Source organism: Pogona vitticeps, chromosome 5 (genome assembly GCF_051106095.1).
Source record: "Pogona vitticeps strain Pit_001003342236 chromosome 5, PviZW2.1, whole genome shotgun sequence".
Taxonomy (NCBI): Eukaryota; Metazoa; Chordata; class Lepidosauria; order Squamata; family Agamidae; genus Pogona; species Pogona vitticeps.
The window spans coordinates 116,409,088-116,428,132 of record NC_135787.1 but is presented as its reverse complement, the minus strand read 5'-3'; the positions used below and the strand labels follow the sequence as shown (position 1 = coordinate 116,428,132).

At 42.8% G+C, this 19,045-nt stretch overlaps 1 protein-coding gene across 3 annotated transcripts in view; it reads right to left on the bottom strand.

Moving 5' to 3' along the window:
• The window catches only part of LHFPL3 (LHFPL tetraspan subfamily member 3), a 330,442-nt gene extending 313,650 nt beyond the window's left edge, over positions 1-16,792 (bottom strand). For all 3 annotated transcript variants that reach the window (XM_020797278.3, XM_020797277.3, XM_073000686.2), the window contains exon 1: positions 16,166-16,792. In XM_020797278.3, coding sequence (XP_020652937.3) covers positions 16,166-16,673 — 508 coding nt within the window. In that variant the 5' untranslated portion in view covers positions 16,674-16,792. The remainder of the gene's footprint in view (positions 1-16,165) is intronic.
• Positions 16,793-19,045: the final 2,253 nt, after the last annotated feature.

The window sequence follows — 19,045 nt, the reverse complement described above, 5'->3', positions numbered from 1 at the left end:
ATACCATCAAGCAAAGAAAGAGACAACTGGCTGGGTTCCTGGCTGTGGAGCCAGAGGTTGGGAGTTTGATTCCTCACTGTGCCTCCTGAGAGAAAAGTCAGCTGGTGTAACTCTGCGCCAGGTATACAGAGGCCCCCAGAAGAAGGAAATGCCAAACTATTTCTGAATAGAGTATTAAAAATCCATTAGAAAACCCTGGAAGGGGGTGTCATAAGTTGAAATCAGCTTGACAGCACATAATTATTTATATATAATGAGGCAGGAAAATGCCAAAAACAAAGCAAAACAAAAAGATATCTAAGGAGAATACATGTACACATATTAATATGAGGAGTCCTGTAACAAAAACAGGAAAGACTCAGTAAGCAGAAACAAACAACAAAAATGTAGAAAATCAATCAAACAACAGAGTTTGTTCAACATTTGGATGGAGCATGCCACATATCTTCACATGTTAAAAATTAAAACAGATTCCACAGCCTTTAACAGTGGCAAACCAGAGTCTGGAATGCTAGCTCAAGGAGTAATTCAGTTTGTTAATTTTCAGTAAAGACCTAGAATTAATTTGGCCATCTTCGTGTATACTGTGGAAAGATTTAATTGCTATGGTAAACATTATATTCATCATTACTTTAAAAGAAACCTTCTAAAGGAGTCTGTTAACCAAAGCTCCTGCTCCATGCAAAATCTTCCAGGCTAACCAACCAGAGCTTATTTGACTGCAGCACTTCCCACTCCTTAAATAGCAACTTGTCTCTAATTTCCTATCACTGATTGGAGATAAGAGCAGAAGGATAACAGCATACACTATCTAAAATCATTATTTTTATTCTAAAAAATGAACAAGTCTGAGCCTTGTTAGATTAAAAGCAAAATGTGGAATTGTTTCCCTTTCTTATTCAAAGAACCCCAAAGTACTGTACTAACATAACATCTTATTCTTAATGTGTTATTTTCAAGCTCTGTGAGAAACACATCATTAATTTTGAAGTAGACAGCCGAATAATGACAGTATTGCTCAGCTGCACATCACAATAGTGAGGAAATGAGTGAATGATAACTACATAACATGCTGTCACAATAGCAATAACACTATTGTTAAGATGAGATAGACAGGAAAGGGTTAAGGGTTAGCAAAATTGGCAAGCATCTTTCTTCCATTAAGCAAACTGACAGATGGTTTTCGAGCTACTGAGAACGCCAGCTACTGACAGCCATCCAATACCTCTCCCTTCTATCTAGTTAAGGATGGTACAATCCTGTATCTGTGCTGTAAAGAGAAACTAAGGACATACAGAGTGCCCAACTTGATTAATTGTACAGTATATACTTGCAGGTTGAAATCTTATAGACACCTCCTCCCTGGGAATAAGCTCAATGGATTTAACAATGCTTATTTCTCAATTGTGATGCACTGATGTTTGCTCTTAATTTGTTGCTGTTGTTGTTGTTGTTATACTTCATTGTAATGTCATATTCTGTTATGTCTATTTGTTATTTACTTTTCCACCTTTGCATATTTCTGCAAAAAAAGTTTTATTAACATTTGTAAGCACTACTTGAATCTTTTGAACAGAAAACGGTTATGATATACAGTATCAGGTTATGATTATAGCAGGTTGTGCATTGTTGTGTCTGTGCTGCTGCTGGATGTGGTAGCTCTAAACAGTGATGCTATGCTGCATATACTCCTGGAAACAGAATACAGTGGTGCCTCACAAGACGATTGCCTCGCGGGACGATTAATCTGCAAGACGATTGGTTTTTGCAATCGCTGTTGCACTTCACAAGACGATATTTTCTATGGACGATTTTCACAAGACGACGATTTTTCCCCCATTGGAACGCATTAAGTAGATTTCAATGCATTCTAATGGGGAACCACATTTCACAAGATGATGTTTTCTATGGACAATTTTCGCAAAACGACTATTTTCCCATTGAAACACATTAATTAGATTTCAATGCATTCCAATAGGGAACCGCGTTTCGCAAGACGATGTTTTCACAAGACAACGTTTTTCACCAAACGAATTCACATCGTCTTGCAAGGCACCACTGTACATTGCTTTCAAATACAACATACTTAAAACACAGATTCATTACATTATGATCTGATGAAAAGTAGTTTGTAACAGCCTTATCAATAGTAGAGTTTGCTACCAATAAGTGGATACAAACTGTTTGTCATTGTGTCACCAGATAATGCAACCCTCTAGGGTGCAATACCTACATAACTGAGGAAAAGCCTTATTGAATTCAGTGGGATATAGTTCTGAGCAGACCTGCACAGGATTGCACTATTAAGACTCTTCTAATAGGAGGGTGAATACTCAATGTGATATAGTGAATAAAAGGATGGTCAGATTCAGGAGATGGGTTTGAATCTCCATTCAGCCATCGAAGCTCAACAGAGGCAGGGGAGATTGAACTGGTAAAACCACTCCTTAAATATATCACTTATCTTGAAAGACCTATTTAGGGGTGTTACAAGTCAGTTCTGACTTGATAGCACATGAGAAAATGGGAGAGTATCATTTATGCTCACCTTGGCTCTCTCTGATTGTGGAGAAGATTTAAGAATATAGTGTTTATATGAATAACACCTATATAATCTGTGTCTCTTTTTCCTAAATGTATATATGTATTTATGGGTGTTTTGCTGTTATTATGGTCTTTGTGTCACCAACACATTCTTTAATACAAAGCCTCAACACAAAGTTTCCTGGAGACATCCAAGATCGAAGCATTGGCATCAGCTTGATTTGATCCTCACTAGACGTTCTAGCCTATCTAGTATTACGATCACACGCAGTTACCAGAGTGCTGATTGTGACACTGATCATTCCCTGGTGTGTAGCAGAATAAAACTGCAAACAAAGAGATTGTATCACACTAAAAAGGAAGGAAAACCACGTATAGATATCAACAAGATTCGCAATCAAAGAAAAGTGGAAGAATTTGCCCAAGCGCTTCAGGAAACCCTTCCAGGCCCGGCTGATGCGAATGCACCTGAACGATGGGAACACTTCAAGAACGCTGTTTATAACACTGCCTTGTCCACATTTGGCAAGAAGACCAAAAAGACGGCTGACTGGTTCGAAGCCCATTCAGAGGAGCTGATTTCAGCCATCGAGGATAAGAGGAGAGCTCTAGCAGCATACAAAGCCTGTCCTAGTGAGTACAACTTGAAGGCTCTTCGAGCTGCTCGTAGCCAAGTCCAACAGACTGCCAGGAGATGTTCCAATGATTATTGGCTTCAGCTCTGCTCTCAGATACAGATAGCAGCGGACACAGGTAACATCAAGGGAATGTATGATGGTATCAAGCAGGCTTTAGGTCCAATACAGAAGAAATCTGCTCCCTTGAAGTCTACTACAGGCGTGATCATCCAGGACCGAGCATAGCAGATGGAACGCTGGGTGCAGCACTACTCTGAGCTATATTCTAAAGAGAATGTAGTAACGGAAGAGGCACTAAATAACATTGAGTGCCTGCCTCTCTTGGAAGAGCTGGACAGTGAACCAACTTTAGCAGAAATAAAAGCAGCCTTGGATTCCCTTGCCTCTGGCAAGGCACCTGGAAAGGACAACATCCCCGTTGAAGTTTTGAAGTGTTGTAAAGAGATCATCACCACTGAGCTGTATGAACTCTTTTCTCTTTGCTGGAGAGAAGGTGGAGTACCACAGGACATGAAGGACGCAAACATCGTCACATTGTATAAGAACAAAGGCGACAGGGGCGACTGCAATAACTACCGTGGTATCTCTCTTCTCAGCGTTGTAGGGAAGCTGCTGGCCCGTGTTGTGCTGAAGAGACTTCAGGTGCTTGCAGACAGAGTGTATCCAGAATCACAGTGTGGTTTTCGAGCTAACAGATCCACCACTGACATGGTATTCTCCTTCCGACAGCTGCAGGAGAAATGCAGGGAACAACAACAGCCACTCTTTGTGGCCTTCATAGATCTCACAAAGGCCTTTGACTTGGTTAGCAGGGACGGACTTTTTAAAATACTTCCCAAGATTGGATGTCCACCTCAACTCCTTAATATCATCAGGTCCTTTCATGAGGAAATGAAGGGCACTGTAGTTTTTGATGGCTCAACATCAGATCCCTTTGACATCCGAAGCGGAGTAAAACAAGGCTGTGTCCTTGCGCCAACCCTGTTTGGGATCTTCTTTGCTGTCATGCTGAAGCAGGCCTTTGGAACTGCAACAGAAGGTGTCTATCTCCGGACTAGATCAGATGGAAAGCTCTTTAATCTCACTAGATTGAGAGCGAAGACCAAAGTCCAAATGAAATGCATGCGGGACTTCCTCTTTGCTGATGATGCAGCCATTGTTGCCCACTCTGCTGAAGACCTCCAACAACTCATAAATCATTTTAGCAAGGCCTGCCAAGACTTTGGACTAACTATCAGTCTGAAGAAAACACAAGTCATGTGCCAGGGCGTGGACTCACCTCCCTCTATTACTATCTCCATGCAAGAACTGGAGGTTGTTCATGAATTTGTGTACCTTGGCTCAACAATCTCTGACACTCTCTCCCTAGATGTCGAGCTGGATAAACGCATTGGGAAAGCAGCTACCATGTTCTCTAGACTCACAAAGAGAGTATGGCTTAACAAGAAGTTGACGGCATACACCAAGATCCAGGTCTATAGAGCCTGTGTCCTGAGCACACTCCTATACTGCAGCGAGTCCTGGACCCTTTGTGCACGGCAGGAGAGGAAGCTGAACACCTTCCATATGCGTTGTCTCCGACGCATTCTTGGTATCACCTGGCAGGACAAAGTTCCAAATAGAGTAGTCCTAGAACGAGCTGGAATTTTCAGCATGTATACAATATTGAAACAGCGCCGTCTACGTTGGCTTGGGCACGTCGTGAGAATGGCTGATGGTCGGATTCCAAAAGATCTCCTGTATGGAGAATTAGTGCAGGGAAGCCGCCCCCGAGGGAGACCACAGCTGCGTTACAAGGACATCTGCAAGCGGGATCTGAAGGCCTTAGGAATGGACCTCAACAGATGGGAAACCTTGACGTCTGAGCGTTCAGCCTGGAGGCAGGCGGTGCATCATGGCCTCTCCCAATTTGAAGAGACACTTGTACAGTCGACCGAGGCAAAGAGGCAGTCCCGAAACAAGCAAAACCAGGGAGCTGGACAGGGGACAGATTGGATTTGTCTCCAGTGTGGAAGGGATTGTCACTCTCGAATTGGCCTTCTCAGCCACACAAGACACTGTTCCAAGACCTCCATACAGAGCACGATACCATAGTCTCTTGAGATTGAAGGATGCCTACTATATATGTATTTATGGGTGTTTAGGTGTGGGTGTATACGTGCTAATTTAGGAATGTTATATACTGCAAGTCACATCCAATGTACAGTGGTACCTCGACTTATGAACGTCTCCACTTGTGAACATTTTGAGTTACAAACGGCTCCATTCGCAAAATGTTGCTTTGACTTGCGAGTGGAGCCTTGACTTAAGAACAAAAACAAAAACAAAAACAAAACCTTTCCTGCCCTTTTTTTGACTTAAGTTCATCTTAGGTCAAAAGAAGAAAAAATAAAAAAAAAATTATCCCCTAGTGGTAGAGTACGGATTAACTGGCTTTGCATTAGTTCCTATGGGAACTACGAACAGCGCCTCGACATACGAAAGAAAAACAGCAGGTACGGATTAAATGGTTTTCAATGCATTCCTATGGAAAGGTTTGCCTCGACATACGAACGCCGTTCCAATACCGATTAAGTTCGTAAGTCGAGGTACCACTGTACAGTATAGTGATTCTAATAGAGTTTAAAGGGATGTGATATATTTAAGGAGTGTTCTTACTGTTACCACTCTGCAGTGAGTTTCCAAGCTACACTGACTCTTACGTGTGTGTGTGTGTGTGTGTGTGTGTGTGTGTGTGTGTGTGTGTCTGTACCTCTCTCTCTCTATGTATAACTCAAAGAGAGCACTATGGAATGAGTCCAAAGGCCCATGTCACCCCAATGTGACCAGCCAAGTGCCTCCACCAACATCTCCACTAATTTTGCACATTCCGTCCAATCCAAAAAGTTGAGTTTATCTGTGCAACGTCTTCACAAATTAAAACTTTCTTGGCTATAAAGAAGATAGTGGCATGTGGAAACAACATGATGATCATCTATACTGCTGCACAGTAGTCTCTCCAAAAGCAGTTCATTCCAAATTTTAGATATCATTTAAATTCATTCAGTCAATACATCACACAAAATAATTTGTCAAATGCCACATAATATGCTTGTTTCAAAGAATGTGCTCTTCAAGAACGATTTAGCTTTTAAAACATAACCAAAATTTGACTGTCTTTTTAACACTCTATAACTATCCTCCTCTTATGCCTTACACCCTCTTTCACAAAATACCAGATTTCCCCCAGAAGTCTCCATTCTGACGACATGCAAATTAATATTTGTTAATAAATTAATTTTGGAGGCTAATATGTCCCCCTATTTATGGAGCTACACTTTTTGTATCCCATTGGTCCATAGAGCACTGCACACCTTAGCCATTCCCAGTCCTATGTAGGTCCTGCGCTATCTGACATCGGCAGTTTATTGAAGCTCTTTCAGATATCATCTTCCGCTGTGGGGTGAAAAGTTTTCGGTTTGCTTCATTCTAAATACTGTGACCCTGCTGTTTTTCACAGTGATCATTTTGTTGGTTTTCAGATATTGGATCCATGTTATTTAATCAAAGTATAGATTTTCATTCCTGATACAAACCATCTCTACTTCCTCCCAGATCGAACAAAGACTCCTTTGTGTTGTTGGACATCTGATTTCTAACATATACCTTTATGATAAGAAATCAGCTATTACTGTCGCATTTTTTAAAAAAATTTGTTGGATCTAGTCTTCATGATTCAACCATTCCAATTTTATTACCTTATAAAAAATGTAATACCATACATATTTCTGTTCCTGACAGCTTTCTCACGCCATCTTAAACACAGTATGATTTCATCCCAAAGGGTTGCTACAAACCTTATGCTAGCTTTCTGGGATATATCCTAACAGGTTTCAGATTTCATTAGCCATAATCCCCTGGTAGTCCACAAATTTAACCAAGTCAAAATGTTCTTCTGGCCCATCTAGAGCAGGAATTGACAAGCCACTCCAGTATCTTTGCCAAGAAAGCCCCATGAACAGAAACAAAAGGCTAAAAGATATGACGCTGGAAGATGAGCCCCTCAGGTCGGAAGGCGTCCAATATGCTACTGAGGAAGAGCGAAGGACAAGGACAAGTAGCTCCAGAGCTAATGAAGTGGTTGGGCCAAAGCTGAAAGGACGCTCAGCTGTGGACGTGCCTGGAAGTGAAAGGAAAGTCCAATGCTGCAAGGAAAAATACTGCATAGGAACCTGGAATGTAAGATCTATGAACCTTGGGAAGCTGGAGGTGGTCAAACAGGAGATGGCAAGAACAAACATTGACATCCGGGGGGTCAGTAAACTAAAATGGACAGGAATGGGCGAATTCAATTTAGACGATTATCATATCTACTATTGTGGGCAAGAATTCCGGAGAAGAAATAGAGTAGCCCTCATAGTCTACAAAAGAGTGGGAAAAGCTGTACTGGGATACAATCTCAAAAATGATAGAATGATTTCAATACGAATCCAGGGCAGACCTTTCAACTTCACAGTAATCCATGTTTATGCACCAACCACCAATGCTGAAGAGGCTGAAACTGACCAATTTTATAAAGACTTACAACACCTTCTAGAACTAATACTAAAGAAAAATGTTCTTCTCATTCTAGGGGATTGGAATGCTAAAGTAGGGAGTCAAGAGATAAAAGGAACAACAGGAAAGTTTGGCCTTGGATTTCAAAACAAAGCAGGGCAAAGGCTAATAGAGTTTTGTCAAGAGAACAAGCTGGTCATCACAAACACTCTTTTCCAACAACACAAGAGGCGACTGTACACATGGACATCATCAGATGAGCAATACCAAAATCAGATTGATTATATTCTCTGCAGCCAAAGATGGAGAAGCTCTATACAGTCAGCAAAAACAAGACATGGAGCTGATTGTGGCTCTGATCATCAGCTTCTTATAGCAAAATTCAAGCTTAAACTGAAGAGAGTGGGAAAAACCACCGGGCTAATCAGGTATAATCTAAATCCAATCTCTTATGAATACACAGTGGAAGTGAAGAACAGAATTAAGGAACTCGGTTTGGTGGACAGAATGCCTGTCCAAGGAGGACTTTCAAATAGCAGAGAAGAGAAGGAAAGCAAAATGCAAGGGAGATAGGGAAAGTTACAGAATATTGAATGCAGACTTCCAAAGAATAGACAAGAGGGCCTTCTTAAATGAACAATGCAAAGAAATAGATGAAAATAACAGAAAAGGAAAAACCAGAGATCTGTTCAAGAAAATTGGAGATATTACTGGAACATTTTGTGCAAAGATGGACATGATAAAGGACAAAAATAGTAGGGACCTAACAGAAGCAGAAGACATCAAGAAGAGGTGGCAAGAATACACAGAGGAATTATACCAGAAAGAGCTGGATGTCCCGGACAAACCAGATAGTGTGGTTGCTGACCTTGAGCCAGACATCCTGGAGAGTGGAGTAAAGTGGGCCTTAGAAAGCATGGCTAACAACAAGGCCAGTGGAGGTGATGGCATTCCAGTTGAACTATTTAAAATCTTAAAAGATGATGCTGTTAAGGTGCTACATTCAATATGCCAGCAAGTTTGGAAAACTCAACAGTGGCCAGAGGACTGGAAAAGATCAGTCTACATCCCAATACCAAAGAAGGGCAGGGCCAAAGAATGATCCAGCTATTGTACAATTGCACTCATTTCACACGCTAGCAATGTTATGCTCAAAATCATGCAAGGTAGGCTTCAGCAGTATGTGGACCGAGAACTCCCAGAAGTACAAGATGGACCTTAATCTCTTCTCTAACACATGAAAGAATCACAAAAGCATTTTGAATAAAATAATCTCTTTTTATGATTTGTGAAATGTATACAATTCTATCTGTTTTAAGGAAAGATAAAGAGAGGAAATTGCAGAGAGACATACCATACTACAGGTCAACCATTTCCCTAACCATGAATCTTTAGACAGACATAAGCAGATAATTGCATGATGGAATTAACTTTTAATCTCCCACCAAATTAGAGATCAGCTTTGGTATTTTCACACATACTTGTTCAGGGATTATACCTTTTTAGTGAAAAGAGGGTGCATTTAATAGAAGTACCACACTTTTTCACAAACACAGTATGCTGTTAGCTGTTGCTGTAAATTTTAAAAAGTCCACAAGTTTAATTTGCAGCAGAAAGCCTTTCATTCTTAAGAACAATAGGTACTGCCATAGCTAGCTGAATGCAGAAGTGGAGGATACCTTTATTAGACCACTGAAAAAGTCACAAACACAAGCTAGCTTTCAACTTGCACTGGTCTTCATCATGCTAGGCACCACAGAGGTGATGATGGTGGTGGTGGTGCAGAAGAAACACAGAAATTTCAAAAATCATGACCAGATGTGCAGGTTTCTCTGCTTAAAGCAAGTTTCAGAATGGGTGCTGCAGTTTGTGGAATGTTTCTGTTTCTCTGCAAATTCCCCCCCCCCCAATATGGTGTCCAGCCAGATGAACAGCCACGTGGGGTTGAAAGGTAGTTTATGTTTATGATTTTTAAAGAGTTTTAACATAGCTATCACCCACCTTTGTCTTTGGATGATAATTTCTCTTTCTGTATTAAGATGACCATCAGAATATGCAACGAGGGCCAAAATCAATCTAAAATCACATCCTTAGGATGATGATCACAGACATTTTATTACAAAATTTCTCTTCTCGTTATCTGTGCCACAAGTTAATGCTACTGAAGTTGAACAAAGAAAGCAAGAGAAAAATCAGATCTGTTTAATGTGGGTTTTCTATCCATATTGTAGAACCAATGAGAACATAACAAGAAGACATGTTTTCAAAGATCAGCAAAAAGTGATATATTTATTATGTTTTCTACATTGAGTTCTCAACCAGCCTGCTAGCAATCTTCTTTGTAGAACAGTGCTCACATAATAGGCTGAGTGGATGCTTTATACTACACATTCATCAGACTTGATGAGATACTGGCAGCTTCATACGACACTTCTCTGGCAACCATGATATTGGTGACTGACCTCCCTATAAATGAGTAATACATAATTAAACAGAAGAGCCTGAAAAATTACTGTTCTGTCTCTGAACTTCTTCACTAAAGTCAGGATGCCTAAAATCTTTAAATGCCACATTGGTGACGAACCAAGTCTTCAAAACTGCTACTCACATAATTCAGCATGTATTTCAACAACAACAAGGATGTCATATTTAGGATTAGCAGATTTTGGTAGTTTTCATTATTTATACTCCAAATTGGTGTAATCCATTAAATTTAATCTGAAATAAATCTGTGGCCAAAATCCTCTGGCATAGATATGGAAATGGCATAACTTTTGAAGATAAATTGCTCCAAATTAAGAAATCATCACAGACATTATCAGTTGATTGCTGACACACAGCTTAGTCAGTATGCAACAGATAATGTCTATAGTAATTTCTTAATTTAAGGCCGTTCATCTTCACAAGTTACATTGTTTGTGTTACACCAATGTAACAAGGCAAGAGCATTTGGGCCACCAAGTCTTAAAGATACGGTATGACACCCCGCACCTGCTGGATCAGCATCCATGAATTCACTTATCTGCTGCCTGAAAATATTAAATTTAAAAACAGTGTATCCACAGTGTATTTATTAGAACTACCCACCAAAGCAGTAGTCCCCAACCTTGGACTTCCAGATGTTCTTGGACAACAATGCCCAGAAGCCTTCACCACCACCTCTGCTGGCCAGGATTTCTGGGAGTTCAAGTCCAAGAATATCTGGAGGCCCAAGGTTGGGGACCACTGCACTAGAGGGATCCAGAGACAACACTATGTATATAGCATTATATACTTCTGCATTTTTCAGCGTTTGACGTGGGGGCGAACTTTGATATCACAGATGCAGTGGTCCTACTGTACTGCAATGCTTCTACATTTAATTTTAGTTCTAGCTTTACTGCACAGGCCAAAAAAGACTGAGAAGGCTACCTCTTTGAAATTTGCTCTAGAAAGATTTGTTACTGTACGCTGCCTTGGTTCCAAAGCACTTTTATAAATTATATTATTATGTTAACAAGCAACAGTATGTACAATTAACATGTGCTCACCATTGACAGTGAATTCCATCTGGATCATACTCAGCTACTCTCTGCAAGGGGGGCGGGAGGGAAGCAAAGCCGTCTCAAAAAGAAAACATCTACAATTGTCTTTTGATACGTAAGTCCTTGCAAATGTCCTACATTTCTCTTTACCTCTTTGATCAGCATGCCAGGGTTGTTTTGCTATTCTCATGAGTCAGCTGCCCAGACCCATAGGCTCATAAACAGCTTGGCAAGGAAAGCCTAATCCACATGAGCCCATGATGTCACAGCCAATTTGCCCACCACTGGCTCTATGTTGCAATGTTAGAGAAGCTTGATGTAAGCTTAGCTGATTGCTTATGGTAGGTGTGGGGAACTGGTGGTTCTCCTCAGGTTACTGGATTCTACTGGGAGAATACCATCTGAAAGGGAGAACTTCAAGGCCCATTAAATGTTTCAAATATTTATTTATTTACAGGTATTTATTTATTTATTTATTTACAATATTTTTAGCCACACCATTTACTTACTTATTTGACTAAATTGAACAATAAAAATATTATGCATACAACACAATAAATTATAGATTAGTTGAATCATCTGGAAACAATACCAGTTCTTCTGCTATATTTGAATAATTCACATTTTGAAATTGTATACAATAACACAAGAGTTTTAAAGAGTCTCATGAGAATTTGATCTTAAAAACCCAATACAGCTTTCAGGAAAACTGCTGAATCTCATCATAACAAGCCAAAACTAAATTAGTATCTACCAAATTATTCAAAAGCAATGCATTGTTTTCCCTCACTTTTCCTAAATTCTATGACATGTTGCGTTTCTTCAGTGGATCTACAGCTTTTTGGAGAGCACCACAAATGAGAGAGAATTACATCTGACAACTTGAAATAAAAATGAAGCAACAACAGAGTACTTTCCTGTTCCTTAGCATCAACTATTCTGATAGGGAAAACTGCAAGATAATAATATGACTAGTCTATAAACAAAAGGATAAATAAAGTGGATAAAGCTAATAGTTTTGTTCTGATTTTTTTAGCACCTCATTGTCGTCTGTTTCTAGTCCTGTCATTTCAAATACATGGTAGGTCCACACTCATGACTAACTTTCAGCATCCTTTTAAAAAGTTTTATTAGGCTTGGAAATACTGTTATCATTTTGAAACCATGTACTTTTTTCTTGTAAACATATAAAAAATTTTGGGCAGAAAGCCAAAGGAAGTTTAGATTGTTTTATAAATGATAGATTTTTTTTAAAAAGATGTGCATACATGAAGGTAATTACAGAGATGCTATGTTAGGCTAGTTCATATGCAAATAACAAATAAGCAAGATCCAGAAATTATTGCTTAATTTAACATAATTTGAATTAACTATACGCTCAACTTGCAGCCTATTTCCTGTCACTTTACCCTTTATTTCAACCAAGCAGGGAAATAAACCAGTTGTGTGCAACACTCAAGTCCAGGATTATGGTTCATTATGGCCAAGTAAGATAGGATCACAAGCCAACTTTAAACTAGGTTTTGTTGTTGGCTTTCAAATCCTGGCTTGTTACTGCCATAATGTTTTGAACATTACCACAGAACTCTCCATTTCTTGGTTTGCTTACCCTTTCATGTGACAGAAAGAACAAAGAAAAAATAAGCAGGTTGCAAGCACTAGCACCAATAAATAGCCATGGTTTATTGACATATAATTCACATTTTGAAATGATGTGTAAATGGAACCACTGCTGTAGTACATTAATTTCGAAAACTTTAAGAGTCACAAAACAGAGTTAATGCACAATATTTTATCTTTAATTCACTGAGATCTCACAAAGATTAAGTGAAAGCAAGTGGCCAACATCTACCAAGACTAAGACCACCTGAGAATAATTTCACGATGGTTAGTATGAGACACACGTCTCCCATAAAAATGCTACATTGCAGTTCTGTACATCACACTTTATACAGAGGAATTATTGCTCCCATTCCTTCAATATATTGTGGGAAACAACTCTGATGAATACAAAGACGTTTATCAAACACGGATCACACACACGAGGCTCAAGTGAAGTCACAGGTTTAATTCAAAATGATAAAACTAGTATTGTTATCATTGTCAGCATTACACAGAAGTGACATATAAGGGAAATCCAGTCCAGAATATTGGTTTCAGAATGCCAACAGCTTTATTAAAATATGTCTGTCCTTCACTGAACCCTCTGCAGAACATTAAAGAAGAAATATAAATGACTTCATACTTTTAAGCCCTAATTACAAACATTAAAATACCTGTAACTTGCGAAAAAGAAATCAGTCCAACAAATGTCAAGGTGTGCAACTCCCTACAAAAGAACCACACATGTCCATGAAACTTAATTCCACATAAAATCCTCTCCCTGGTTACAGAACAAAGCAGTGCTAATTGAGAACCATTTTGTTCTTTCCAAAAGGTGAAGTGAGAAAAATCACACACCACATTCAAGAACATGTTGTACATATGCACACAGATACACACAAAGTAGTCGGTATCTGTCATGCAGTCTAACATAGGCACGTAGGATTCTTGTGCTACAATTTCAGCTCAGTTTGCAATTGAAGTAATCAGACCCAAAACTGCAGTATTAACACAAATTGGGGTTGCAATTTTTAAAAGTAACTTTTCCATTTCTGCCCCAAAAAGCATTTTGAACTGCATCAAAATTGCATGTGGAAAACACAAACACAAAAGGTGACCACAAATATATATGTCATGTATATGAATATAGTAATAATAAACTTTCAGCTCAGGTGTCAATGATATCCCAAAATTGGAGATTGCATAGCTTTCTAGAAATCACCGCTACAGGGCTAAAGATAACACATCATTCTTCCATCACATGTCCAGGTGTTTCTCTGTCTTGCTGCCAAAATCTCAGCTGGATTTCACATACTTGCCCCCTCCCCCTTATTCATCCCTTTTATTCACTAAAAAAAATGTATTCCTTTCTTTGCCTTGGATTTCATTCCTTCTGCTTTTGAAACAAACACATCACCCAGCAAATTCAACACCTCACCATATCCATCGTCCCCTCAAGACATCTAAATAATTGACATTTAGCCATAACTAAATAAAATACCTTAAACCAAGCTGGTTTAAAAAACAACAACAAAAAATCAACCTTCCTTCATGCCTTCCAAGGGCAGGTTTAAACTATGAGTAATCCCCAAACAGCTATATAACTATGAGTCCCCCCCCCGATCCCCCCCCCCCCCCGGTCCCAGCACTATATCTAAGGAGCCGACTGGTGCCTATGTTTGACCTGGCCATAACTTGATTCGTATCTGTGACATCACTGATAGTCAAGATCAAACTGGAGCCTTCCCCCCCTCCACAAATGGCTTGTAAAGGATCCTTCCTATTTTAGACGTTGTGACAGAAAACAGGGTTCAGCCCTTCTTTGCCTTCTTTTGACACATCAGCTACTCCGCTGCTTCTTTTTTCTACCAAACTAAGAGAGAAAGCGATGCTTAGAAAAGGAGAAGATGATACAGGAGGCACTCAGGAATCCACCCACGTCTCTTCCTATTCCTGAAGGAACCCCTGAATATCATACTTGGAGTTGCAGAGGAAGGCTACACAAACACACTCACCTGGGAGCAAGCCAACCTTCACAGGACCACACCACACAACTTTTGATCCTCGTTACTATGACACCATTATTACTATTATAACACGGAGAAGCCAACCCTTGCAAAGGTTACAATGGTCTTCTCTGCCTTTCAGCTCAACATAAATGGCAACATTTGGCAGGTGTGTGCGTCATGTTGTGTGCCGTCAACTGGATCTAACTTAGACCCACCCTAAAGGGGCTTTCAAGGTTAGCGAAATGTTTTAAGGAGTGGTTTTCCCAGTGCCATGCCCCACCAGCAAAGGTCCATAGCCAAGCAGGGATTTGAATCCAACTCTCCTGAGTTCTAATTCATCCCTCTATTCACTCCTTCACAGGGGCAGCATTTATTCACCACACCACACATGTCGCCATGGACACTTATTCCAAAAACACCTCAAGAACAGAGTGACTTTGCCTTCTCTGGCAGCACTTCTCCCAAGCATTCCCCACAAGGTTCCCATGAGCATTTCCCTGTGACTGAGTAGCAATCTTAACTAGAGGAAAAAGCTTTCTCACGGCAAGCTGAAATATTCTTGCTATTCCATCTTAAAATCTTCTGTGTTAAAAAAAAGAGAGAGAAGTGTCACATCATTGGTAAGATGCAGAAAAATAGCCATACGATTTTATCACACTTGTGCGACCCTGCTGTAGGCTGCACCCAGAAACCAGACAAGGTCAGTCTACCTGACCAAACCTAGTGCACCTGTGTATGGGGGGCGGGATGCAGGTATTGATGATCTTATTTTTAAAGGGGTGGGTTCAAATCCCAGGGAAGCATCTTTCTCCCATCACAAGAGTTTTTCCCATGTGACACCACTTTCTCACACAGCTTCTGACACCCAAACCAGTGGAGCATCATCCGCCTCTTTTTGCTTTGTTTTGGGTTCCTTGTTGAAATATCTCTAGGTCAGTGTCTCTTGATGATATTTTTGAACCCATCCAAGTTCTTCTCTCTTGGCTTTCCGGCCCTTCTCCCGCTGGCATCATTTAACCTGCGAAAGCCCACTATCTCCAGCCTCTCCTCCCTGGGCAAAAGGACAACCTGACGCCTATGAAGTCACCATCGCCACCCACGCTTAGGCAAAGGTCCCCTCTTCCCCAGAAGAAGTCCCAGGCTGCTTTTGGGGGGGGGAGAGAGAGGGGAGTCCCGCCCATTGGAACGTGTGAACGATCGCACCGCGCTCGAGCGCCCGAGTTTCTTCTTCCCCCCCCCCCGGGCAGGGGGAGGGGAGGCGGCGAGCGGGCCCGGAGTCCGCGAAGGCGCGGCCCTTTAACCCCTGACTTACCGGAGGTCAGCTGCATCCAGGCGCAGATCTTGTAGACCGTGGCGGTGTTGCAGAAGAAGAAGAGGATGAAGCAGACGATGCAGGCGATGATGAGCACCATGGAGAGCCCGATGAAGAAAGAGGCGGCTTTGAAGGCTCCCGAAGGGAGGCTGGAGAAGTCCGTGAAGCTCCCTTGGCAGGTGAGTTCCCGGGAGAAGCCGCTGCCGGTGCAGAAGTGGAAGAGCCCGAAGTAGCCCGCCTGCGGGGTGTCCACGCCGTCGCCGATCCAGTACGGCTGGAAGAAGCAGACCACGTTGACGATGGCAAAGCAGATGGTGAAGATGGCCCACAGCACGCCGATGGCCCGCGAGTTCCGCACGTAGTTGGTGTGGTAGAGCTTGGCTGCCTCCTGAGGCGGGAGCATCGTCCCGGTGGTCCCGGCCGCCGCCGCCGCCAGCCCCGCGCCTGCCGCCGTTCCTCCGGGCGTGGAGGAGGCGGCCATCGCCGCCGCTCCCGCCGCTCCGGGCATCCTCGGCGAGCAGAGCAGCCCCTCTCCGACGCGCCCCGTGTGCCGCAAACGCCAGACCCGCTCCGCCCAGCTTCACACGCGCGGCGGCAGCGGCGGCGGCGGCGGCGGCATCATCATCCTCGCCTTCCCCCGGGCGAGCGAGAGCGAGAGCGAGAGCGGGCGCACTTTGCCCCGCAGCCGGCAAAAGGGACCGGGCGGCAGGGAAGCCGCGACAGACGGCCCCGGCAAGGTGCCGCGGCCGGCGGGCGAGCGCGGCAGGAGCGCCGGCCGAACACTCCCCCTTAGCGCAGCGCCGAGCCTGGCTCCTCGCTCCCTCGCTCGCTGGCTGGCTGGCTCTGTGGCGCGGCGGTGGCGGCTGTTGCGCAGTCGCGCCCAGGCGGCGAAAAGGGAGGTCAACGCCGCGGGAAGGCACCCCTCGCTCAGCCGCGGCGCGGTGGCGGCTCTCCCTCTGGGGTGGGTGGAGGCCCGGGGGGGGCGGGGTTGGGGCCACAGGGGGAGGGGACACGTCAGGGGAAAAGACAGGGCGGGGGCGGCTCCGGGGAAGAGTCACTGGAAAAGGGGGGGGAGAGACACAGAGTCTTCATTCAACAGGTGAGGGGTTGCCGTGCGAAGATAGCTGTACCTGTTGAACCAATGCCGGCCGTGCTGCTCTTGGAACCAACGCGCGTGGACGGGCGCGTAAACCAAATGAGAGAGGCTGGCCCTGGGAATGGCGTGGTGCTTTTCAGGAAAGCACACCTGTGCGCATTCTACTCAAGATAAGTGGGTCACTCTGGGTCAGTGGTCCCCAACTTGGGGTAACCCAGGTGTTCTTGGGCTGCAGTTGCCAGCTGTCTTGGCTGGAGTTTCTGGGAGTTGCAGTCCAAGAACACCTGGGTTACCCAGGGTTGGGAACCAGTGCTCTAGACCAATGGTTCTTAACCTTAGGTTACCCAGGTGTTTTTGGCCTGCAACTCCCAGAAGCCTTCACCACCAGCTTTGCTGGCTGGGGTTTCCGGGAATTGCAGTTCAAAAACACCTGAGTAACCCAAGGTTAAGAACCACTGCTCTAGACCAGTGGTTCTCAAACTTGGGAGTTGCAGTCCAAGGTGTTCTTGGACTGCACCTCCCAGAAATCCTGGCCAGCAGAGGTGGTGGCAAAGGCTTCTGGGAGTTGTAGTCCAAGAACATCTGGAGGCCCGAGGTTGGGGACCACTGCTCTAGACCAGTAATGGTGAACCTATGGCACACGTGCCACAGCTGGCACACAGAGCCCTCTCTGTGGGCACATGAGGCATAAGTCGCCATAGAGAAATACTTACCCGTCCTCCAATCCTGGATTTCAGCACTCCCCTCTGCTGGTGCAGTGGTCCAGCGGAGGGGTGCAATGGCAACCATTACTGGTCTAGCCCAATGGGAGATTGGAGGACCAATAAGTATTTATTTGTTAATACCACCCCGGGGGGGGGGGAACCAAGCATTTTACCCTTGCAGTGCAGGAGCAGTGCTTTTTTCTAAACTAAAATCTCAACATTCGGGTTTTAATTGCAGTATTGGCACATTGAAATAAATAAGTTGATTTTGTGTTCCAGTTTGGGCATTCGGACTCAAAAAGATTTACCATCAGTGCTCTAGACCAGTGGTCCCCAACCTTGGGCCCCCAGATGTTCTTGGACTACAACTCCCAGAAGCCTTCACCACCACCTCTGTTGGCCAGGATTTCTGGGAGTTGAAGTCCAAGAACATCTGGAGGCCCAAGGTTGGGGACCACTGCTCTAGACCATGAGTTCATCTTTGGTTGGCCAAGAACACAGTTACTTTGTGGCATAGGGTATTCATATTTTATTTATTTATTAAATTTATACCCCGCCCATCTAGACCGAAGTCTACTCTGGGTGGCTAACAATAAAAAATGGAATAAAAACAGTGTAGTAAAATAAAAAATAACAATAACAATATAGTTCAAGATATCCAGCAGATGTTTTGCTATGGCGAGTATAGGGTAATAGCAGAGAAAAGCCGAGATGGCCCTTTCAGCTGGGAATGATAGTGAACGTGAAAGAGTCCAGCGCTGTGTTGCTATCTCATTATGGAGACCTAGTGCTTATTGGCTGAGCAGGCACATCAGCTATCCCAGAGACAGAGAAAATGGGCACCATTCTGTGAATGCAGTGGAAAGAGCTGGCCACAAAATATTCTGCTCACAAAATATGCCGCACTGGCTAACATAATTTGAAAGCAGTTACGACAATTAGATGATAACCTGTTAATCAAGATAATTTTTGATCTCACATGTTCAAGGTCTGTAGTGCATTTTGCTGCAGTACTTCTTCTTTTTTTTGTAGTGAAAATAAAGATTTTCCATCTTCTGCTTCCAGTCCCAGTCAATACAT